At 46.4% G+C, this 24493-nt stretch overlaps 1 protein-coding gene across 11 annotated transcripts in view; it reads right to left on the bottom strand.

The window, feature by feature from the left end:
* Positions 1 to 2899: 2899 nt before the first annotated feature.
* The window catches only part of NTM (neurotrimin), a 680436-nt gene continuing 658842 nt past the window's right edge, over positions 2900 to 24493 (bottom strand). For 5 of the 11 annotated variants that reach the window (XM_084612039.1, XM_084612042.1, XM_084612038.1 and 2 more), the window contains 4 exons: positions 21531 to 21566; positions 9903 to 9935; positions 4501 to 4656; positions 2900 to 4319 (listed from right to left, as the gene is read on the bottom strand). In XM_084612039.1, coding sequence (XP_084468165.1) covers positions 4556 to 4656; positions 9903 to 9935; positions 21531 to 21566 — 170 coding nt within the window. In that variant the 3' untranslated portion in view covers positions 2900 to 4319; positions 4501 to 4555. The remainder of the gene's footprint in view (positions 4320 to 4500; positions 4657 to 9902; positions 9936 to 21530; positions 21567 to 24493) is intronic. The other 6 variants (XM_084612043.1, XM_084612040.1, XM_084612044.1 and 3 more) reach the window with 3 other exon arrangements.

The raw sequence follows: 24493 nt of genomic DNA, 5'->3' as shown, positions 1-24493 counted from the left end.
CTTACAGACTGTAGTCACGCCACCCCTTAACTTTCTCTTTGTTAAACTAAATAGATTGAGCTCCTTGCTTCTCATCACTATCAAGCAGGTTTTCTAATCCTTCAGTCATTCTCGTGGCTCTTCTCTGAACCCTCTTTAATGTGTCCGCATCCTTCTTGAATTGTGGGCACCCAGACTGGACACAGGATTCCAGCAGTGGTCACACCAGCACCAAATACAGAGGTAAAATAACCTACTTGAGATTTCCCCTGCTTGTGCATTCCAGGATGAGTGCTTTGGGCCACAGTGTCACACTGGGAACTCGTGTTCAGCTGATTATCCACCATCACCGATGTTTTTTTGTTTTGTTTTGTGTTTTTCAGTTTTCTGACTGAAAAAGAGCACCTGCATCCTCTAAGCAAGGGCCATATTCTTTGTCCCTAGTTATAAACTTTTACATTTAGCCATATTAAACCACACACAGCTTGCACCCAGCATACCAAGCAATTCACTTCACTCTGTACCAGTGACCTGTCCTCTTCATTATTTCTCTCTCCCCCATTTTCTGGGTCACCTGCAAACTTCATCAGTGGTGATGTGTTTTCTTCCAGATCCTCGATAAAGATGTTAAATAGCATAGGGCCAAGAACTGATCCCTGCGGGACCCCACTAGAAATGCATCTGCTTGATGAGGATTCCCTGGTGACAATCACATTTGGAGATCTAGCCGTTAGCCAGCTTTGTAAGGTGCGCCCTTCCCACACCGACCCAATGTCCCTGAGTCCCACAGCTACATGGTGCAGGGAGTAGCCCGGCTGCAGCTCGCTTCCAGGGACAGAGAACTATGACAGACAAGGCTCAGAAAAGTCAGGGAGAATCCCTACAGAAATAGGGTTAGAAAAAAAAAGATCTTGACAGAGAGACACTTGGCGGGATATTTTTGCTAATATCCTTTGATTTTCCTTAAGAATGCACAGAGCACAGAAATCAGTGATGCCAGCTTCCCAGCAGTGCTCCATGAACAGGCTCCAGTCACGCCCTGGTGAGAGACCATGTCTGGGGATAAAGCAGAGAGTTCATTCTCTGTGTCCCCTTGAGACTCTGGCTTCTCTGCGGAGATTACCACTTGACAAGCACCAAATGGTGCTGGGGGTTTCTGTGATGGGGACAGGTGTCTGTACCACCTCCCCGTGACCAAGGGCTTTCACTCTCCACAGACTGCATGCTGGGTTTGAACCTGTCACCTAGACTGTTGAGGCTCCAATCCAAGCCCCTGCGGGAAGAGAACTGACCGTTGAAACAAATGCTTTGTTACTTACACATTTAGAAAAAGCCTTTAATCATTAATATTTTATTCCGCTTTGCTTCTGGCATCCACTCATCAATTTAAAATGAACCCCATCCCCACCTTTTCCATCACATTCTCCTTCTCCATTTCTCTCCTCCTGTGTTTTGTGTACCATCACAGCTTTATTTCTGTGTCCTTCTCTGGCCAGGCACCAGGAAGAATATGCATGTCCTCTGGGATTAGCACTCTCTGGTTAACTACTCCTTGTGGGACAGCTCAGACATCAGACCACTCACGTTTCACCAAAACAGAGATGCTAATGTATTTATCTTTCTCCTCAGGGGATGGAATGGTGCAGTTCACTATTTTATCCCCCTAGATTCAACCGCTGCTTTCACTTACTTCAACCCTTGGTTAATTTGACCCTCCATCTAATTCGATCAGCACCTCAGGAGCTCAGTCACTTGTGCTAACAGGAAGACAGCTTCCACCCTTTCTTTTGATCAATGCCGATCCCTTCAGGAAGCTATTACAGGATAATTTGATCACTGGCCGTAAAAAAAAAAGCAGCCATTTAATTGCTGAGGGCCAGATCCTGTTCTCAGTTACTCTAGTGAAAACTTGGCATATCCCCGCTGTCAAATTCTTTGGTGGCATATCTGGGCACAGCTCCATTGGCTTCAGTGGGTTTGCACAGCTGAACACGAGATCAGAATCCAGCCCTAAGGCTGAACCGTAATTCTGCTGTTAAAGAAGAGAGAGACCAAGGAAGCCCCTGAAAATAAAAGACAACAGAGTATGACTAACGGGCATTGGAATCTGGAGGACATTCCCCAGTAGGTCAGGACCTTTTGAAAGTAGAGTCCATTTTAGGGTTCTGCAGTATTGTCTTTAACTTTCTGGGGCTGACATGAGCAGCCTGCTCTATTCGATGAAAGGCCCGATCCTGCAAAATGCTGAGGGAGTAGAAAGTGAGAGTTGCTAGCAGTCCCCAGGCTCAGCCCCCAACAGTCTATTCCAAGAGACCCCCAGACTCACTGATCCAAAGCCAGTAAAGTCAATGGGAGTCTTTCAGCTGACGTCAGCGGGCTTTGAGACTCAAAGCCTATTATGATGGACTGAGCGGGATCAGGGGATTTTCGCTCTCCCTCCTTCATTCCATGCTGCAGTGCTGGCCATGTTGTTGTTAATTATTGTTATTTAGCATTACCTCTCTCCTCCTTATTCCCCCACCCCACCCCAAATGTCAGCTGCATCTGGACATTATCCATAGCGGTGAGGCATTCATACAAGCATGTAATAGCCATCAGGCAGGGATGAGGACCTGTGTCATCTGTCTGCCACCCTTCCTCCTCAGAGACTGCATCTCCTCCGTCAGACTCACACAGGACTCCAGAGCTAGACGGCCCAGATCCTCAAAGGTTTTTTAGGCACCTAACACCCATTGGGAATTAGGAGCCTAAATACCTTTGAGGATCTGGGCCGTTGTTCTCAAACTCACTTCTCCCCTGCAGGGGAGAGCAGGCGTTTACTGAAGAATTAAACAAGAAAACATTATACAAGCACAGATTTCCCCCCCCCCCCCGATATGACCAATTCTCCAAGCTTCACAATGAGGTACTACAACCAGGCTGAACGGCAACACGGAACATTTTTTTAATGTATAGTCAGACACAACCTCCCCCTCTCGTCCCTCCCAAACAAGTCAAGGACACCGGAGGGCCTCCGGCCATAGGGCTATCCCAGAACCTCGATGTGAAGCTCGTTTCTTCAGTTTTGTCCACCAAGAAGGAAACGAAATAATAAAGCAAGTTAATTTCTCCCATAGCCACACACGTGTCATACAACCAGCCAATGGCCAAATCAAAGGTGGGTGACGGGTTTTTGTTTCTTTTCTGTTGACTTTTTTAGTTTGCGGTGTTGTTGTGTTAACGTCCCAGGCTGTGTAGAAAAGAAGGAATGACGAATACTTCTTGTTATACACGGTTTCCTCTTGGAATAGCCAAACCTGCAAAGAGACGCTGCAGCTTTCACTTTTCCTTTTATGTTTGGTTGGTTGGTTGTTGTTTTTTAATAAGTGTCTCCAACATGTAAATAACCCAAGGGAAGGAGGGGACAAAATAATAGGCAGGAATTGATTACACAATCATCAATAGACTCTATCATCTCTTAGAAGAAGACCAATACACAGCTAAGTCCATATACAGCATGCAGGAATGGCAGAAGAAGGACCCTGCTGAGAAATAATGTGGCTAGAACGCTAACAAAAAAATAATATATATATGTGTATATATATATATGTATATATCCCATAAAAAGAATAAGCATATCCATCCAACTCAACCTACAGTGAGCACACCTTTTCCGTTTCCAAAACAGTATGTAGACAGCATAGTATCTTCTGCGTTAAACACCAGAGAGATGGATGACATTTCAATAACGCTGGTGGAGGAATTTTTTGTAAAACCACTCCCCCCCCCCCCAGGACTTGTTGACTCTTCACATCAATTTTGCAAAACCCCTAAGACAAGATGAGATTCCACCTCTTGCACACCTAGTTAAGAAGAACACTATTTGCTTGTTTTGTTTTTAATGCTTCATTAATATACTTCTCTTTTTCTTTGTTTTTGTTTTGTTTTGTTGTTTTTTATGAACTAACAGTTCTAGGCTCATATCAGAAAATATAATTAATAAAATTAAGAATGAATCAGATCCCTCATTCTCCATGATGTCCGTGTGTAGCAGAATGAAGAAATGTTTAACAACCGGTTTGCTTTGTTCCTTTTCATGTGTCTTGGCGGCGTCAATTTTTGCTTGTTTGTTTCATACTAACACGAATGGCAGCACAGTCCATGAAAGGGAGGGAAAATCTCAAAAAAAAAGAAAAGGGCTTGTGCGTCTGTATATGCATGTGCTGGAGCGGCCGACTCCGTAATCATCCGTGTGGGAGAGTTGAGCAGAAAGAAATAACCGAGCCAGCTGCCTTGGAATGGGGGATGTGGTGGGGGGGCCGTTCAGCCAAATGTACTGGTTGGTCCTTGGTACCGGCACACTTGTCCGTTGCAGAAAGCAAAGGAAAACAGAGAAAGAAAGAAAAAGATTCAGCTGTGTCAAAACTTCAGTGAGAAAAAACTGGATTTTTTTTTTTCAAAATTCCCTTTTTTCCCCCCTCTCTCTCCCCCTCAGATTTTCTCTTTATTATAACGCTTATTTTTCTTTTTTAAATGTTATACTTTTTCTTCTTCTTGTTGCTGTGGTTGTCGCTACTCCGCAGAATCTGCACTTGGGTCAAAACTTGAGGAGCAGATGCAACAGCAGGAGGGGAAGCAGCCCAATGCAGCCAGCTCTTCTTGACGTGCCATTGTTCCCATCATGCACTGCTCCGGGGCCTGCAAAGGAGGAGGGAAAAATCCGAAGGTGTTAGTCAGAAGAGTCAAGAAATAAACAAATTAGCCCTGGTTAATTCATAGAAACATAGGGCAATGTCTGCAAAAGTAATCTGGGGCATGTCAGTCTTTGGATGCCCACCCTGAAATGACTTAAAGGGTATGTCTAGTCTGCAATTAAAAACCCACGGCTGGCCCGTGCCAGCTGATTCGGGCCTGTGGGGTGGTTGAATTGTCATGTAGATGTTCAGGCTTGGGCTGGCGCCCAGGCTCTAGGACCCTGCAAAGTGGGAGGGTCCCAGAGTTTGGGATGCAGCCTGAGCTCAAACACCTATGCAGCCCTTAGCTCCAGTCGGAGTTAACCAGTACAGGTCAGCCACAGGTGTCTAGTTGCAGTGTAGACACACCCATTGAGGCCGGAAAGAAAGTGCTAAGTACCCTCTTTCAGGGACCTTTCAAGTGTTTCAGGTTGAGCACCCAAAATCTATAGTCTCTTCTGAAAAATCTTTGCCCAAGACCTCTAAGATGGAAACCCTGCTGGATCCTCCACTCCATCTCCTGAAGGACAATGCAGGTTTCTACCTACAACACATTTTTTTACCTGCCTTCTCCACTCCAGTTCTAGAAACCTCAAACCATGGTGCTTCTAGCCCTTCCCATGAAGAAGCTATTCCACAGCCTAATGCATCCTACTGGTAAGGAACTTCTGATGTTCAGTCTCAATTTCCTCTTTCTTAGTTTCAGCCTGTTGGTCTCATTTACACCACAGCACATCACAAGCGTTCCTAGTACTCATGGCAACCCACTTATTTTATTTATTTATTTTTAATCTCTCCTATGCAAAAGGAAGGCTGATGGGGGATAGCTCATCCTAACTACACGTTTTAGTAGACGAACATCATCTGTGGCACAAAACTGACAACCATTAAGGTAGATGGTCTGGGCATTTCTGTCTTTCACAAATCCAATTAAGGGCTCACTTCTGCGAACATCCCATGGCTTGTGCTTGACTTCAACAAAACTCCAGGAGCCAACTGTGTGTGTTGACTTATGGATGGGAGTTGGGTGGTATATGAATATGTTGGTACCCAAAGGACCATGAGCCCTGTGTCAGATTTGGAGGTGGGAAGGCAGGTGTGTTCCTAGACGTGTCCTGCAAACCTGGAGAAGCAGCTGTGTGCGGGCGTGTCTTTCACACGTACAACTGGGAAAATGTGCTTGCAGGTGTGCCCTTCACATGGATTTTATAACAGGCAAAATGTCAAGAATGAACTCTGATTCAAGCCACCAATCTTTGAGGCTGATTTCTCTCTCTTTTTTTGCTGGAGAAAAATTACATCCAGCTGAGAACTTCGTGCAGAACTGAGCTGAGCACTCAGAGGTTGGACACGATGTGGCAAAAAGAGGAAAAGATGCCACTTGCTGGGCTCATGTAATCTTGTTTCTTTCCACCTCCTTTCCTGTTTGTTGGCAAAGTTAATCGTGTGAGCACTTATTTAGTGTCCTTGGGCCTCTGTGGTGTGTCTTCCACAGTTGGTAGGGAAGTGCACATGAAATGCAACAAGAATATAAAAGCAGCTATTCTATGTCCAGATTTTCAATAGTAGCAGAGTGATTTTTGAAGCAGGCAAAGGGACATGATGATTAAGCAGAGAAGACATAAAGGCCCATACCCCAAACAATCCCCAGAGGTCCCTGTTTTAGCCCCAGGTTCTGTTGCCTTGTCACTCCTATACATTCCTGTTTTACTTGTCTCACTTCCCCATGGCACTATGGAAGTTTTCATGGAGATAAGACCTGACCTGTTGTTAGAAGATGTGTTCTGCCAAAAAACCAACAATAATTTTTGTCCATCTTTATGATTAACAAGATCTCCTGGGCTCCAAGTTTCTTGCTTATTGATAATTTCCCCCTTTGCCCAATGAACCAGAGAACCCCAAATGAGAGGAAAGGGATGGAGGAACATGGCTGCGAGGGATATATTATTCTGTTCCTCTCTCAGAGGCCACTCTTCCATAGTGTAAAACCATGAGCCACATTCTTCCAGCTGAGTTCTACCAAACAAGTTAACATACATGCAATGGAAGCCTCAGAGATGGGACTGGCCTTGTGGATTGGACATGGGACTAGACACCAAGGATTCTTGCATTCAAACCTGAGCTCTGAAGCTGATTCTTCCCCTCCATGGCCTTGTGCCAGTCACACAGTCCAAAAGGTTCAAAGGAGACCACTGATTCCAAAATCAATGGCCACTTTTGAAAACTCAGCCTGTGATCCCTTCCTCAGTTTTCCCGTCTGTATAAATGGGATAGCAATACTTCCCTACCACCTTGGGGTGTTGCGAGGGTTAGTTAATGTCTGTAAAGTTTGCCGTTCTTGGGAGTCACTATTTGTTCAGCTCAGACAATAATAACGATAACTAAAAGAAAGACACAAATTAAAAGCTGCAAACTCTTAAGTGAAGGGACGAATTCTGCACTTGATGAAGTTAGAAGGGATGGAAGTGAGGACAGATTTTAACTCGATAACTAATTAGTTTCATGCCGTTATCTCCCCAATTCTCCTAAAGTCCTAGGCTCTACCATCATAATAATAATAATTGTGCTGTTTAAAACATAAAGAAATGACAAGGCAGCTGAATACACTGAAAAGATCCCAAAATCAAGATGAAAATGTTTCCTAATGAGATGACTGATGGGGAAGATTTCCTGACAGTAGCAGGAGCAGGAAGTCCTACTGAACCTGAGAAAGTTAATGGGACAGATCCTCAGCTGTTATTGGAGTAACTGCTGTGGAGTGGGGATGCACAGTTGCCTTTAAATCACATTTAGGCTCCTCTGATTTTGGGGCTGCTCTCACTGGCACCAGTTGCTTATGGGCCTAAGAGGCTATACCAGCAACTGACGATTGCTTGGAGAGCAGAGATGTCTGGGTCACACTGCCTTTTTCCCAGCCAGGCTCCGTTCCCCCAGCCATACCCACTTTACAACACTAGCTGGGAGGAGGAATGGCAGAGTATCTGCTGTGCAAGAGAAGATGATTGCATAGCCCAGTCAGACTAGAGGGGGAGAAGGAACTCAAAGCTTCCTCACCGAGTAACTAAAATTGGCCCAATGGCTGATGTTTATACAACACCTTCCAGCCAATGAGTGAAAAGTGCTTGGCAAACTTTCCAAACTACTCCAAACTTTATATAGACAGGGATCTCTTCCCCATCACTGCAAAGCATCCATCTCCCTTAAACAACCTTTCAAAAGTTCACAGCAACTTTGCACAGCTACCTGATACAGGAAATGAAGAATTCTCCCATTCAATTGAAATGGCAGCAAGAATGATAGGTAAACAGGGGAACTGGAACGGGAAACCACAGTTCATAGATTCCAAGGCCAGCAGGGCCCACTGTGCCCATCTACTCTGACCTCCTGTATAACATAATTAAAATCCCTATGCTCGTGAAACAGTCATGCGACTTTTAAGAAGTAGTCAGGAGTTCTGTTCCACATCTCATGCAAAAGAAGACATGCTAGTAAAGCATAAAGGGTTTATATCTCCCCCCAGATGGAACCAAGAGTGGACAGGACTCAATGCAGACTTGACACTGCTATTCACTAGCAGTCTTTAAACTTCCATGCTGCTGAAGTGCCTCATGGAAGTTGTAGTTAGTGTGCCTTGTTCCCATTTCCCTCAATAGACCAGGCTCCCTGGTCAGACTACATCCGCCGGGATGCATCACAAGCTGTGAATTATGGGAGTCCCCAGCCATGGGAGATGCAGTCTGGACAGGAAGTCTAGCTCAAAGGGAAGAATGGGGACATGAGTCAACTAGACTCTAACTCCCCTAAGGCACCACAGAAGCAGCATTTCCAAATGAAAACATTTCCATGTTCAGGCATTTTGTTTTTCAGTGATAAATTGAAATTTTCCACAAAAGCAGACACTTCCCAAGAAAAAAAAAGTTCCGTTTAGTCAAAACCCCAATTTTCCGTAGGAAAACAGTTTTAACAGAAAATTTTCAACCAATCCTACTCAGCACCCATGACTGGGGCCGGATTTCCCCACAATGTCCCAGCAGCTCCCATTGGGATATTTCTGACCAGGTTTTCAAAAGAACTTGCCTTCGCCCTCTTTAGGCACCAAAATAAGTGGTCAGCTTTTCTGAAGAGCTGAGCATGCTGGGTGCACATTGGATGCTGAACGTTTCTGGCTGCTGGTGTGCATTTGTCTTGACGCCCTCTGGCGCCAGAGAAAGGTGTAGCTATTCCTGTCTTTTTTTTTTTTTTAACATGCTCTTTTTTCTGTGGCTAAACAGACTTCACTTCTTTTACCTGTTGTCCACTCCACTCAAAAGAAAAGCCATGTTGGCCAGCACCGGAGGGTCAACTGGGGTTATCATAACAAAGTTGGACCCAGCATCCTGGAGAGCTGAAAGCATCAGGTGCCTGAAACCTGGGCTGAACCTGATGAAATTTCGGATCAAGCTCTGGAGGGAGCCAAGCGCTGTGGGTGGATAATAATGGAGCCCTTGCTGGCACTCCTGTGTCCGGAGCAGTGCAGCTGATAAGGAGGCCAGGCTGTGACTGCTCTCCAGGTCTCATGCATTCATTACTTCCAGCTCATTAGAGAAACATGTGACAGTCCAAAGAGGCCAATTATCAAACCCTGTAGTGTCCTACAGAAATGTTACAAGCATCAATTATCCGCTGAAAACATCTGGGAGGAATAAGGACCTCGAATGAGACAAATTTTCTCTGAAACCCAGTGAATCAGACCAGAAAATACTCCTGATATTTGCCACAGCAAAAGGGGACAGAAAGAGAGCGAGAGCAAGGTAGGGAGAGCTAGGCAGGGAGCTGCACAGCATCCAGAGGAAAAGGCTGTGTAAAGAAGGTCTCTATAGCATGTTAGGCTACAAGAAAGGACAGGCTGCAGGATTCCGGACACAAGGATGGCTACACCTCATCACAGGTGCATTTCTTGCTCCTAATTCTAATGCTACTGAATTAGAACCCTGCAAGCATTAATGGGTGAGCTGCAGCAGTCCCCACAAAGCAGGGGTGCAACGAGGAAGTTAGTTGCATTGGTGCTCTCGGTGGTTTGCGGGACAAGAGATCGTGACTTCCGCTCAGCCGATCCCTTGGTTTTAGTGCAGCCACGGGAAAACAAGGGGCAGCAGAAGCAGAGGGGCTGGCGGCAGCAGGGAAACCAGAGTTTGGGGGAGCATTCACCGTTTGGGGAGCACATGTACTGACCTTTCCAGGGTGTCAGGGCTGTAGTTGTCTCTTCTAAAAATTAAAGAACAAGTCATGGTTAAGGTGAACGGAAAACGATGTTTAAAGACAGTTCAGCTGATTCTTCCCCCTACTGAGCAGCCTGGACAGCGTCTGACTCCCCCACTAACGTCGAGGTGGCTGTTACTAGTATTATTCGAGATAGGTCTGAGTCTTGCCGGGCCTGATTTCCCCACTGGCTTGCACCTTGTGTCGTCATCTATCCCTGTGCAAAGGGAGTGCAAAGCACAACCCCACAGATCTGGTAGCATTAGATGTTCCTTTTGCACAAGGGTGAATTGATGGCTACAAGGCAGGGGAGAACCAGCCACAGAGTTCTGACCGAGAGTTTAGGGTTATTTCCCTAATATTCTCTAAGCTCAGAGGGTGGATTATTTGTCCCATTACAGGTGGGGTCGTTTGCAAAGACTGGATCAGGATCCGAACTCGCCTAAAGCACAGGGGATTTGGGTCAAGCCCATCTCCAAAGGCTAGTATCAATGTCCTGCCTTCCCTGTTCTGGCTAGCAATCCTGGGAAGGAGACAGCCCCATCCCATGTCGTAAACAAGATCAGTGCTTGCAGGAGGAGGACACTTCGGGGGATTTCAGGCAGACGGCCAGCCATGCCGACTGTATCCAAGAAACCTGCCTGTTCTTTACTGCAGTGATGAGTCCCTGTGTGCTAACTGAAGGCCCAGGACACAGCATTATCCTCACTAATGCTGGGTCTTACTAGTTTCAGTTGACGTAGGTGCAGGCGATTGGTGGGAAGGATTGTATTGCAGTGTTAGGCTCCTGTTGAGAATGCAGAGAAGACCAGCAAAGTGGCCTTCATAATCCGCCTAGAAACGCTAAGGCAGTACCTTGATCCCACACTAAACCTTGCGGAATTGAAGAACAACGGAGAGAAGCCAAAGGTGGCGGTGTAGGGTTTATCTTGGCTCGGACAAAAATGAGTTCTGAATGGTCTGAGCTGGGATTGCATTGAGTGAGTCCTCCACAGCCTGCTGCCAGCCTTCTTCTCCATGTGCAAGGGACAACGATGAGGCTCAGAATCGGACAGGCAGAGTGCAAAGAGCAACCTGCAGCACAAGGAACTTCACATTTCTGCATGTACAGGCCTTTCCTCTGATGGTGTTACCAGCACACAATAACATCTGGGATTACCAGTCAACTATTGGGAGGGAAGGGGCAATTGCGATTAGGAGAAATGAGCCTAGCGGTTGGAGTCAGCATGTCCCGAGATCTCAACCCAGCTTGGCCACTGACTCAAGATGCTACCATCCCTTATGCAAGGCACAGCACCTCTCTGCCTCAGTTTCCTCATCTATAAAGTAGGATTGGTAAATACCTCACTCATGGGGGGGAATTCATTTAGTTAATATTTATAGGCCGTTTTACATACGCAAAGCACTGCAAATGCAAAGTATTATTATCATTTACTCTTAAAACAACATCTAGGGCCAGATCCTCAGCTGGTGTAAATCCAGATCTGGCCGGATCTGGCCCTTAAGTTAGATATTCAGGCCAACTTTTGCCAAAGGAGTCACTGATTCTGGGTGCTGCTGAGGCACTAATTTTTCAGCGGTCCTGAGCACCCATTGATTTCATCTGGAGACGTGGGGTGCTCAGCCATTTGGAAAATCTGAAACAGGGCACCCGAAATCAGAGGTGCCCAAAAAGCAGTGGCCACTTCAGAAACTGCCAGCCTTAGCTCCCACCTCTGATTTCAATCAAGCCCATTCCTATCCTTTAAATTAAGCGTTGGCCCATTGACTTTAATGAGACGACTCATGCCAGTTCTCAGCAGTGTGACTCATGGTTGCAAAATCTAACCTTAAATAAGAATCTGATTTAATTACAGACCTGGCCATCACAGCTGGCAAAGCATACGGCAAGATCTGTAATAAAACTTAAGAGTGACCCACTAATTTACACCATTTGAGGCTCTGGCCCTTCAACGTGACAGAGACATTCACTGACGGTGCAACAGTGGAGTTACATCAGGGTTGAGTTTGGCCCAGAATGTCTAAATAATGTGCCTTGAATTTGCACTTGTCTTTTATTTTATTCTTGGGATTTCCCTTGGGCTCTTTCTTTCTCTCTCCCATGCAGAATGTTTGCCCCATCCTTATTAATTGCGACTTTCTAGAGAGAATTATCTAATAATACCTGCCTAAAGCAATCAACATTGATCACAATAAAGGGTGGAAATTGAGGTTTTAGGGGTTTTATTAATAATAATAAAAAAGATTTGGTTCCAGAGGTCTTGATAAATTAAAGAACGAATCAAATTAGCGATTGAATAAAGTGGGATGCCCTGTACTGTATGTTAAATAAAAAAAAAAACAATTGCCTCTTTTTTGGTGGAATAGATTTATTCATGATTAGCCACAAAATAAGCCAGGATCCCTAACCCTGTTTGTAGCAGTCAGTAAATAGATTTTATGGCCAAAATGATTAAGGATCAGATTCATGTGAGTAAGGCTACTCAGAGAGTAACCTACTTCTCTATGGGCCCAATTCTCTACTGCCTTACACCTTGTATAGTCATTTACAATTATGCAAAGTGGTTTTAAAACACTACCGTTCTGATCCGGGAGTGTTCATACCCACTTTGCACAGCTGTGGATGACTGTGGGAAAAGAAGTGAGGGCATGGCACTCTATATTAAAGACATCATTACTTGTTTTAGAGCTATTGATAACACAGAGCCATAGGATTTTGAATGCATATGGATCAGTGTGCTAGCTACCAATGCCCAGAGAGGGTACTGTTATGTTACCAGCCTCTGAATCATACCAGTGAGCATGGCGAGTTACTTCTTAACCACCTGTCTGTAAAGAGTGGAAAGAAAAATTGTGTTGTTCTGGGAGACTTCAGTTGGGGAGGCATAGGCTGCTGGTTTCATGCCGCCAGTAATAAAGCATCATTAGAGCGTCTACAAATTCTAGATGATAATTTTCTAACACAAAGGTATTGCACCCAACCCAAGGTAACTCTATTTTGGACCTCATTATGATGGGTACAGATGAATTAATCATTGAACTGGAAGTTAGTGGTTGCCTAGGGATCAGTGATCAGAACTGATTATATTCAATATGGGCAAAAAGTGGACAGTCCCGAACAGTAATATATATACCTGGTGCTTCAAAAGGGCCAATTTTCCAAAGCTGAAGAAAATAATGAGCAAAATTTTGGGGAGGAAAAAAATTAAACAGATAAATGTGAATAAAAATTGGGAGCTATTTAAGAAGAGTTTATTAGAGGGACAAAAAGCTTTGAAAAAATCATCTTAAGTTACCAGATCACAGTCACACAGTGAGTCCAGCAGAGCAAGCATCAGAACCTAGGTCTCTTGAGTTCCAGTTTAGTGCCTTAAACACAAGGTCAACCTCTCTTTCCTGCTGCCCTCACCCATTCAGTGGGAGATTGACCTAGTTAAGGGCTTCCCGATCGGCCCCATGTGGTTTTTAATCAAATGGGGCGGTCAAGACTTTACCATGCATTTTCAGCCCGGTGTCTCCAATTCATCCCTGCATGGCTAGTCACTGTGGGATTTTACAGAAGCAATGCATGAAGTATATCAACACCTGTTTCGTTCAACCCAGCTGCCTGAGGGCAGATCCCATAAACCTGGCACAGAAAGACATGCATATGGAGCTTCTCTGCATAAACATGGCCCGGTGCACCACTATCCCGGGAAGACAGCTTTCAGTTGACTAGAGACCTGCTGGCGGAGTTTGATGGGGGGATGGGTTGAATCAGCACAACTCCTGCCCCCAGGTAGACCACTAATGCTCGCTTTGCAGAAAGATCCTTACAATCTTTCCCCATCCCAAGTGCAAGGGAAGTTGTGGCCACTTTTTTCCAAATGAAACCTTGCCCAACTAGTGGACTGTCTGCCATGTGGCCCCTCTGCCAGGATATTTAATCCAAATTCTGTGTCAACCCTGGGTAAGTTTCAGCCCAACAGTGCACAGGTAAGGAGCATGTCTTAGGATGAATAGACCAGGAAACATGCATTTAACAGCCACAGACAGACAGACAAACATTTAATTACAATTGGCCTTTCAGAACCAGTGCTGGAGGTGTCCATCTTACTGAAAAAGCTGGGTCATTTGTGACACTGATTAGCCTGAAAGCCTGGTAAGGGAGAGGCTGCGACAGCTTACAATTTAAACAGCAAACATTTTTTTTAAAAAACACTCAGTAATGCGAGAATTATTTTTATGCTGGTTAAAAAAACCACAATCACAATAGAGATAGGCACAGATGCACAGTTCAGACTTGGATCCAAACTTCCATGAGTCTGAGGCTTTGGAGCTGTAATATCCCTCATGGCAGAGAAGAGAAAGGACTAGCTTGTGATAAATATGAAGTTGATCGTTTACAGGGGCTACTGGATATGGAGAAGTTCCTACAGTTCTCTCGGCCCACTAGAGTAACGAAACACAGCCTGCAGTGCCTAGCGTCACCATACAGGGTCTATCTATGTTCTGGATTGAACCATGCACTCCTGGAAATACTGCTGACTAAACTACATCATCAGACCTATCTCTGTTTGGAAGCTAGTTTAGAATTCCCTTCTAAGGATTCGCAAAAAGAAAAGGAGTACTTGTGGCACCTTAGAGACTAACCAATTTATTTGAGCATGAGCTTTTGTGAGCTACAGCTCACTTCATCGGATGCATACTGTGGAAACTGCAGAAGACATTATATGCACAGAGACCATAAAACAATACCTCCCAGCAGGAGAGTGGGGTGGGAGGAGGTATTGTTTTATGGTCTCTGTGCATATAATGTCTTCTGCAGTTTCCACAGTATGCATCCGATGAAGTGAGCTGTAGCTCACGAAAGCGCATGATCAAATAAATTGGTTAGTCTCTAAGGTGCCACAAGTACTCCTTTTCTTTTTGCGAATACAGACTAACACGGCTGTTACTCTGAAACCTTTCTAAGGATTGAATACCTATTTTCAAAAATCAAATCTCTTTGCAGAGAGATGGCCACCTCCATCAAGTGCCTCAGAAACACCCACTGTGCCACATTGACAAAATTAAAACAAAGACCATTTCCCAGGTTCTAAATGGTGCTTATCACTTTGTGGGCTTAAAGTCTGTTAGGCTGACCAAGTTTTTTCTTGAATGGGCCCTATTCTATCCCTCTCCAAAGGGCGCTGTGCAAGTCTTTTGTAACCAAACCTGAAACCAGGACTCAAAACCTCTATGTCCACTGGCAAGTGGAAGGACAGGGAGATGGATCCAACCTAGCTTGGCCGTTGCTGAAGCAAGGAAAAGGTGACCTCGAATGAAGTGGACAAAAGGGCATCATTATAGTGGATAAAGGGAATTCTCTTCTCCAGAGCCTGATCCAAAGGCCACAGAAGTCAAGTCCTCTCCAGAATGAAATCCACAAAGCCAGAAGATTTAGGAATGAGGTTTGAAGAAAATTAGAATTCAAAATGATCTTGAAAAACTGGAGGAATGGTCTGAAATAAATAGGCTGGAATTCAATAAGGACAAATGCAAAATAGAAAGGAACAATCAACTGCAGAAATACAAAACAGGAAATAACTGCTTAGAAAGGAATACTGCGAAAAGAATTCGAGAGTGGATCACAAATTAAATATGAGCCACCGATGTCATACAGCTGGAAAAAAAGTGAACATCATTCTGGGATGTATTAGCAAGAGCATTGTAAGCAAGTAATCCTTCCACTCCGCTCAGCCCTGATCAGGCCTTCACTGGAGTACTGTGTCCAATTCTAGGCACTAAACTTTGACAAAGATGTGGACAAATTGAAAAAAGTCCAGAGGAGAGCAGCAAAAAATGATGAAAGGTCTAGAAAACATGACCTAGGAGGGAAGACTGAAAAAAACTGGGTTTGTTTAGTCTGGAGAAGAGAAGACTGAGTAGGGAAGTGATAACTGTCTTCAAGAATGTAAAAAGTTGTTATAAAGAGAAAAGTGAGGAGAGGACACAAAATAATAGACTTAAATTGCAGTGAGGGGGATTTAGACATGACAAAAACTTCCTAACTGTAACGGTAGTTAAGCACTGGAACAAATTACCTAGGGAGGCTGTGGAATCTCCATCACTGGAGATTTTTTAAGAACAGGTTAGACAAGTACCTGTCAGGGATGGTCTAAAAAATACTTAGTCCTGCCTCAGTGCAGGGGACTGGACTAGATGACCTACTGAGGTCCCTTCCACAGTGAGCCTATGAAAAGACAGTTTTACTGAGAGATTAGTGCTATAGCAATCACCATTCCTACTTCTAATTATGTCACTTGCTTCTTTTATGCCTTTGAAGTACTGATGGATCCTACTGTCTGGGGGTGGGCAACAGGACCACATGCAGCTCTGATGAGTGGCACATGAAAATCCTGGGATCACAGAGGTCCCTCATTTCCCAAGAAGCCTCCCTTCTGGAACTGCTTCACTGACTGTCGAGGGTTTGGGGGGGCAGGCATTCTGATGTTCACAGAGGGGCTCTTAGGACATAGGGTCAGCCTCCAGAGATAAGATGTTCTCTTTTCACTGATGTGGGAAAGAAAAAGCTGGTACCTATGTAGGGCCAGCATGGGGAATGAACCGCCTGCCCTGTTCTGCACACCCATAAAACACTTTGAAAAATCACCCATAAGGCAAAGGCCCTCACAGATGGTGATGGGAACCCAGCCATGCTCTCTGCCAGGCTATGAGGCATCACCTCAGAGCATTTGGTTTTACGGAAGAATCCCGCCCTGCCCGCAGTGTGTTAGTTTAATCTGCAATTCCTGTTCAATCCCAGCTTTTTTTCCATTTGCAGACAGGAATCATGCTTATGTCACGGTGCCACCATAGGACCCAGCATGCATGACCCTTCCTGTCCTGGAAGAAGGCTAGATGGACATGACATTCAAGCAACTCAACATGTTCAGCGACATGATCATGTGATCTTGCTTTTCTAGCAGGGTGAAGAAAAGGACAAACAACCTCCTGATCTCCTGCCACTCCTGCAATCAACAGCTTTTTGCTGATCTTGCTGATTCCATGCAGAAAGAGTTGCAGTTCGGGGTAGCACACACACACAAAACCCAGAAGATGCTGCTTTATAGCAGAAAGCTCGGCAAATTTTCTGGCACATGCTATGGCTATAAGTGCTGCAAACTGGCAGTCCAGCTCCTAAGTGACTCCCCTTAATCCTCAGGGGATGCTGAGCCTGTCTTTGATAACCACTTCTTTTCACAATCGTTCCCTTGTGATGTCAGAAGTTTTACTCCAGTCCCATATGCGCTATTAAATTGGCTTGATGATCGCTGTGAGTCGTTAATCAGCTGACCTTTTACCAAGCGCTGATACCATCAAAAGCCAGCTTAATGCCTGGGGGATAAAAGACTCCATGGGGACTGAGCGAGGCGGTAAGACAGCAGCAGCGTGGCTCAGGCTGCTGTGAACGGTCCTTCAGAGAACACTCCAAGTGAGAGAGAGCGGCTCAGAGCCAAGATGCTATTGTGCATTCCCCCAAGCTCCCGGCCCGATGGTCTGTGTGCATGGAAAGGGGAGGCGTGGAGCATGGCAGAGTGAAAATCTCCCATCAAGTACCTTTACTTGTACAGTACCTCCAGGGACCTTGAAGAAGATATATCAGGGTACTGATATCAGGGTACGGCCCCGGTAAGTCCTGATGCTTCAGGCCATAAACCAGTCGCTAGCTGGGAGCAGGGAGACACCCACCCCGATGGGGATATTATTGCAGGAAGATGCACTGTGATTTCCTTTGAAGCATCCAGCACTTAAACTGCTTGCAGCCCTGCCTCCATAGTACTTCAGTGTAAACACCACCTATGCAGTGGGCCTCCCGTCAGCACAGGTAATCCACCTCCCCCAAGAGGCAGGAGCGAGGTCAACAAAAGAACTGGGGGTTGGACTGGCTTAACTACATCTCTCAGGGGCGTGGGTTTTTCACATGCCTGAGAGACGTAGCTGTGCCGACGTAGGTTCCCAGTGTAGACCAGTCCTGAGAAAGGACAGAAGATTCAATGGAACACCAGTCTGTCCCTGGAGTGGCAGTCCCTCTGTTATCAGCTTGTGTGCCCTGGCTCTCAGAGTCTCAACACACATGGGGGTTGTGTTTCAAGTGAGCACAGGTGGATTTCTGGCTCACCCTCTTTCCCAAGTGGCGTATCTGTGACAAGAACATGGATAAGCTGAAAGGCAATGACTCCTAAGCAGCAGGCTGGGTGATCAGAGATTCTAGTGCCTGACCTCCTAGGAAGACCCGAGCAAAGAGGTGCATCTGGCCCAAGTTCTAAGTGTGGCCAGGCTCAGTATTTCTGGGGGGAACCAATTCCATGGCAAGCGTCTGCAACAGAGAACACCCCACCTTCAACTCCCCAAGCTTCACCACAGCAAACACACTGGATCTGATACAGCACAGTGTCAACCTGGGGTATCTGAGCAGTGAATCAGGCCCAATGATCCTATCCACTTCATAAAACCTTACTGCCTTCGGAGCAATTCAACAAATCATTCTGGAAGGGTCTAGTCAACTCTGCCGTCAGACTCTGGTAAGATTAGAGCTAAACCCCCTCAGGTTTGCTGATTTCTATTTCTATTGGGTGAACTTCATCCCTGTTTGATTCCATTGAAGGCAGTGGAGTTACTCCAGGAATGGATCTGGCCCAGAGTGTCCAACACAGCCTTTTATTGGGACGTGTCTCCAAATCCTACTGTGGTCAAAGGGAATGCTCATGTGGCAGAGACTTGTGGCGCCTGGAGATCAAAGCTGCCAAAGCCCGTGGCACAGCAGCTTAAGCCAGCTTCTTTCTTTGTGTCACAAAAGCAGGCTGAGTGATTCTGCATGCCACTGAGACACAGAGCTCATGACCTCACTGGAGAGGACAAATGGCTGGCAAATATACCCACAAGCCATCCAAGAGGGACCAGGTTCCAATCTCTGTGCAATAGCCACCTTCTGAGAAGCTCAAACGGTTATAAACAGTTACCAGGACTTTGAGATGTTAACCCTGTTCTCTCTGCAGAGCTGAGTCATCTGTAAACAGTCTTAACAATTTCTACCTCCGGTATCCATCTGTCTGTGTATTGCAATCATCCGCCCCTCATCCCGCCTCTCTCCCCGCATCAGTATGTATATATGTCACATACATCTATGATATCTATCTACTGCTCCTATCTGCCAACTTATACAAACCATTCACGGTGTCCACGGCTGTCTCATTCATCCATCTCTTTCAGTGGTTCTCAACCTTTTCCATACTGCGAACTTTCTCAGCCCAAGGTCTCCACTCTCATCTAGCCGGGATCTAGCTAGGACTGCCCACACCTGTCTCATTTAGCAATAAAAACAACACAAACCCCACTTCTTCAGATGCATCTGAAGAAGTGTGGTTTTTACCCACGAAAGCTTATGCTCAAATAAATCTGTTAGTCTTTAAGGTGCCCCCAGACTCCTTGTTGTTTTTGTGTATACTGACTAACATGGCTACCCCTCTGATACTTGTCATTTAGCAATATGGCTAGTCGCAACCCACCTACACCTATTCACAACCCATTAGCAATTGTGTTCACCCATCTAAAGCATCCCAATTCTTTACCTGTCTCCATCTGCCATATCTCAGCCTGTATCTACTCTACCGCCATGCCTGCACATGCATCTGTCACATCTCTGTGCATTAGCTGGTTGGCTTCTGGGACAAGGCATTGTTTTTGTCTGCCCAACAACTCCCAACTTCCCTTTTTTACAGAACTCTAAGGAGTTTAGTAGAATGAAGGTGAGTTGTTAGTGCTGGGGGTACTTACACGGCAGAATGGAGGGAGGCACGAAGAGGAGAGATGCGGGCGTTGGCATGCAAGAGATAAACAGAAAAGGAAGAGAAACAAAACAGGATGAAGGGATGAGCTAATAAACGCGTCCACATGTGGGCGCGAGGCGACCTTGTCTCTGTTGACACTGTGAGGGGAAGGGGGATGCAGATAAACAACCCAGTATTGCTACGGAGTCTTTTATTTTTTTAAGAACTCCATGGAGTAAGGGTGATTTTTTCCCCATCCCTTCCTTTCGTGATCTTGACTGTATCATAAACGAAGATGCCAGGCATGTAGGAGGACTGGCAGGAATTACTGGACTCCTTCACGGATATTTTCTTTTAGCTCTGACTGGCAAGGCTGTCCATGTACCCCGCTGGGAGGATACTCACTCCTACAGCTGGTTCCTCTTTTACTTCCACCTGATGCTATTTCCCCTTCTGCACTAAACTATCATGCATGTAGTCTCTCTCCCGCAGAGCAAGCCACACAGTGCCCCTTGGTATCCCCCTGTGTAGCTGGTCTGCTCAGGCCCTACCTCAGAGGGTTAATGGTGAGATGCTCTTAGCCAGCAGCTGTCATTTGGGAGCTGTCAAAGAAAAAGCCAAGGGGGATTCCGTTCAGTCCCTCCCAAAATAACTGCAGCACTCAGAGGGCTGTTGCTGCCTGGGTGCTCTGTTTCAGCCGGAGCCGGCAGGGAAAAGACCAGTGCAATTTCTGATCTGGAGGAGGCCAGTTCTAGAGCAGGGAGGAAATCTTCCACACCCTGTCCTGACCATGAACAGAGGAGACTGCATGAGAAAAGGGGAGATTAAAAGGTTGGGGACCCTCTGAGAATAACCACAGTAGAGGTTCCCTGAATCCTAAAGCCAGCTCTCCTTTAGCCTTCCCCTGTCCAGAGATCTGGTGCATTGATCTGACTTTGCACTGGATTCCCAGCAAGGTCTAAGAATGCTCCTGAGCCAGGGTCTCCAGCAATTGCAGGATGCCTTATCGCTGCACATCCCTCATCCCAGCCTCCTCTGCAACAATTAGTGTCGTGTTTGAGCACTCAGCCACAGAATCCCCATTCATCCTCATGGGAGCAGCATGACTAAGACCCTACAGTCCTTCGGTGTGTTCAGAAGCCAAGCGGCACTGCGCCATAAGAAGGACTGCAAGAACAATGGCCCCTTGAGCCTACAACCCCAATGCAGATGTGGGCACAGCAAATCCCCTCAAGACAAGGAGTTTCCATTAATGTCTCCCCTATAGTTCTCAAAGGCCCGACTGTTTGTTCTGCTATCAGGCGCTCTCAACTTCCATTGCACATTCAATGAGAGCAGCTGGAGCTCAGTACCTTGCAGGATTGGGTCCAATATCTGCATTAGGATCCAGGGGGATGTTTCACACGGCATCATTCAGAATAAGGAGAAGAACTGGGACTGGATCCCTGGGGCCAGCTTGAAGAGACCCTAGTTACAACCTTTTGAAGGAGAAGATTGCACGAGGACAAGGAGTCTGGGCGCAAGCTCCAGGAAGAAATGAAGTGGAACCACATTTTGCACCCCCCACCCCCGGAAGGAATTCTGGGTCGACAGGACAAGCGTGTCGAGTTCAAGCCATGCTATTTATGGAGACAAATTCCAGGTGACCAGTCACAGCCCGTCTACCTGCATCATCTCTGGCTGCCCTCCAGGAAGTGGTACTGGCCTCCATGCATGTTGTCAGACAGTGAAACAGGGAATGTGAGAGCAGGCAGAGATTAAAGGCAGGTAAAGGACAGCGGATGTGACACACAGCAAGAGCGATACTGACCTTGGAACAAGGTTGAGCTTGTGGGCTCACTTATTTCTAAACCAGGGGAGGAAACGACGGAAGAGAAAAATGACAAAAAAAAAAATCGTTATAGTTCACATACCACTCTGCAAACACTCTGACGTGTAAATAAGAGGGGGGGGTGGTTTAAAAGGTTGGAGGGCGGGGCCGGGGCGCAGCAGACTCTTTCTGAAGTGAGCGAAATGAATCATGGGAAATTGCAGGAATGAGGTTTCCATGAGTTTAAAATAATAAATAACCTCATGGCAGCCTTGCAAAAGGGAGATTATTATTACAGGAATGCCTGAAGGCGCCAGCCAAGACCAGGGCCCCACTGCATCAGGCACTGTAAAAACACATTGTGAGAGATCATCCCCTCCCCAAAGAGCTTACCATTGAAATAGACAAATGACAGGAGAGAGAACCAGAGGTACAGACATGGGGAAAGACTTGCCCCAGGACACATAGTAGGTCAGTGGCAGAGCTCCAGGTCTCCTGACTCCCAGTCCAGTGCACTGTCCACTAGACCAAAGTGCCTCTCTGGAAATGTACCGGCCCAATCACAAAATCTCCATGCTTGTCCTTGTTACCACAATGAAAATGAAAAGCTAACAATATGTTATTCGCCCATCAAAATAAAGTCCCCACCCCTGGGCACACAGAATTTTGCAAGGCTGTATTATACAATAGGTACTAGAGATTGTGCATGGTGAAGCATGACAAAGACTGGGTAGCTGCAGGGATGTTATATACAGTTCTAGGTCCCGACTTATCCAGGCAGGTCAATCCCTGCACCTACACAGACTCACCTGCAGGACTGGGGCCCTAGTATGTTACAATCTCACCTGTTCGACAGGTAGGGTGTGTCTTTTTACAGGAACTGAGTGTTACTCAGAGGAACGCCTCCTGCAGGGCAGGAAGCTGAGCAGCACAGAAGGGGTTTTAAAGCTCTAAGACGCTTTGCTTTTCATCCCATGATTTCCAACACCAGTAAATCCAACCTCATAACCACCCCACAGTTCACGTCAGCACGGCCTGACTCATGATTGACTGGAAAAGCTGACTCAGTACATTCCATTGTTCCACCCCCCTCCTCCCCCCGGCCAATAACAGTGTGGTTTGCAGCAGTGTTAACCAATCAGCCATGGCCTGGCTCACGCTCTCAGACCAGTTCCTCAGCAGCCCAGCACAAAGTGAGGGGGCCCTGGAAGGTTCCCCAAAGGACAGGGTGACCCCAGGGGTGGGCGTTAAGGGGGAAGGTGGCCTGGGGGAAAGCTGAGGCAGGGGTCCCCCATAATGGGGATAATCTGCAAGTGGATGAGGTAATGGTGGTGGAAAGTGGCTGAAACTTGGGCTATAAAGGAGTCAATGAACAAAAAGTGGGCATTGCTTGCCTGAAATAGGGATATGGGGGGGAGGCTTTCCAGGCAATGGGCAATCCAGTACCTCCTGCTCCCAGATTCCTTTGGTGAAGCGCCTCCGAAACCCCCACAGAAAAATAAAGCCGCCCTAACCCCAGCAGAAACCACAAGGGAAGCTGAGACATTCTTTCCAGAGCAGGCTGCTGCCACCTGCACATCCAGGACAGGCTTAACATTCTGCAGCCATTTTACAGATGGGTAACCTGAGGCCGAGGTGGGAGAGGAGAGCCACAGGCTCAACAGTGGCGCCTAATTTTGCATTCCTTGAGTTTTGCGGACGCTCGGCTTCAGACACGTCGAGGTAGCTGACTTTCAAAGGGGAAGTGCTCAGCCCCTCTGAAAATGAGATGCCCCGAAATGAAGCCACCCAAAAATCCCTTCTGCTCCACCGCCTATTTTGTCCCGCTCCCACACTGTCTGGATTTCTGTCCCTTTATTTTTTTAAAAAAATCTCCCTCTGCTATTAGCAGTCGCTAGTTACTAGGAGACAATGACATCATTAGCAGGGGCGGAGTTCGTGATGTTCACAGGTCAGCCCGGATAATAAGATGAGGTTCAGCCCATGGTATGGGGATACCGGTGCTGCTAATGCAATGGAGGGACAGCTGGCTATGGGTGTGGGCTGGAATTAGGGGTGGGGGAATCTGGGAAGGGGGTGATAAAACCTTTGCTCCCCATTCGGTTCCTGATCAGCAGTACAGGCTCCAACACCACTGACTGCCATAGCAGTGAGACGCGTGACAAATGTGTTGAGCAATTATGTCCTCCCCGACTGTGAGTGGTGTCAGACGGATGCATCACTCTAATCGTAGCTCTGACATGTGGAGAAAACGTCTCCCAGATAAGGGCGCGGAACTCCCCATCCTGCTCCCTCCCTCCGGCAAAGTCATCTTTCTATTGTTTTTTTCTGCTGCAGTAACAGAAAATGTGACCTGGAAGCTGACACACAATGACAGAGTGGTGTGGGTCCTTTATGCTCTGGAGTCATGCACAGCAGATCAGGACTAGAACTTCCTTACTGGGTTATGTCTCTGTCATAAGGATCATACAGTCCATCCCGCTCCCATGGACTTGCGCAAATTCAAATCTGGATCCAATCTGGGTTTGGGTCCCTGGAGTTTGGGATTTGACAGACCCAAAAACACAAATGGAAACTCAGCCAAACTGGCCAAGGTTTAAGTTCAAAACATGAGAAACCACAAAGTCTCCTGCATATATCCAGGAGTCAGCCCAAGTCTATCTGGTTTGTGGCTGTGGCTGGCTGAAAATTCCATGTATCTCAGCAAAACAATCTTGAGATTCAGGTTTGCAACAAAGCAAGTGCTGCCTAGATTCAGGCTCGGTTACTGTAGCTTTTCACGGCTCTGTGCGAAGCTGCAGACACATGACCCCACCTGGCCGACTGCCGCACACCTGAAGGGTGCTCCTGTAGTTTATTACCTTGAAAACTAGAGATAGGCTCCAAGTCCCAGCTCGGTAAATATCAAACTTCAGGGGTGATTGGAATCCCTAACCAGATCTGGATCCAAATTTTGCAATGCT

Source organism: Lepidochelys olivacea (assembly GCF_965140295.1).
Source record: "Lepidochelys olivacea isolate rLepOli2 genome assembly, chromosome: 22".
In the NCBI taxonomy this organism is placed as follows: domain Eukaryota; kingdom Metazoa; phylum Chordata; order Testudines; family Cheloniidae; genus Lepidochelys; species Lepidochelys olivacea.
This window is presented reverse-complemented; position numbering and strand designations above follow the sequence as displayed.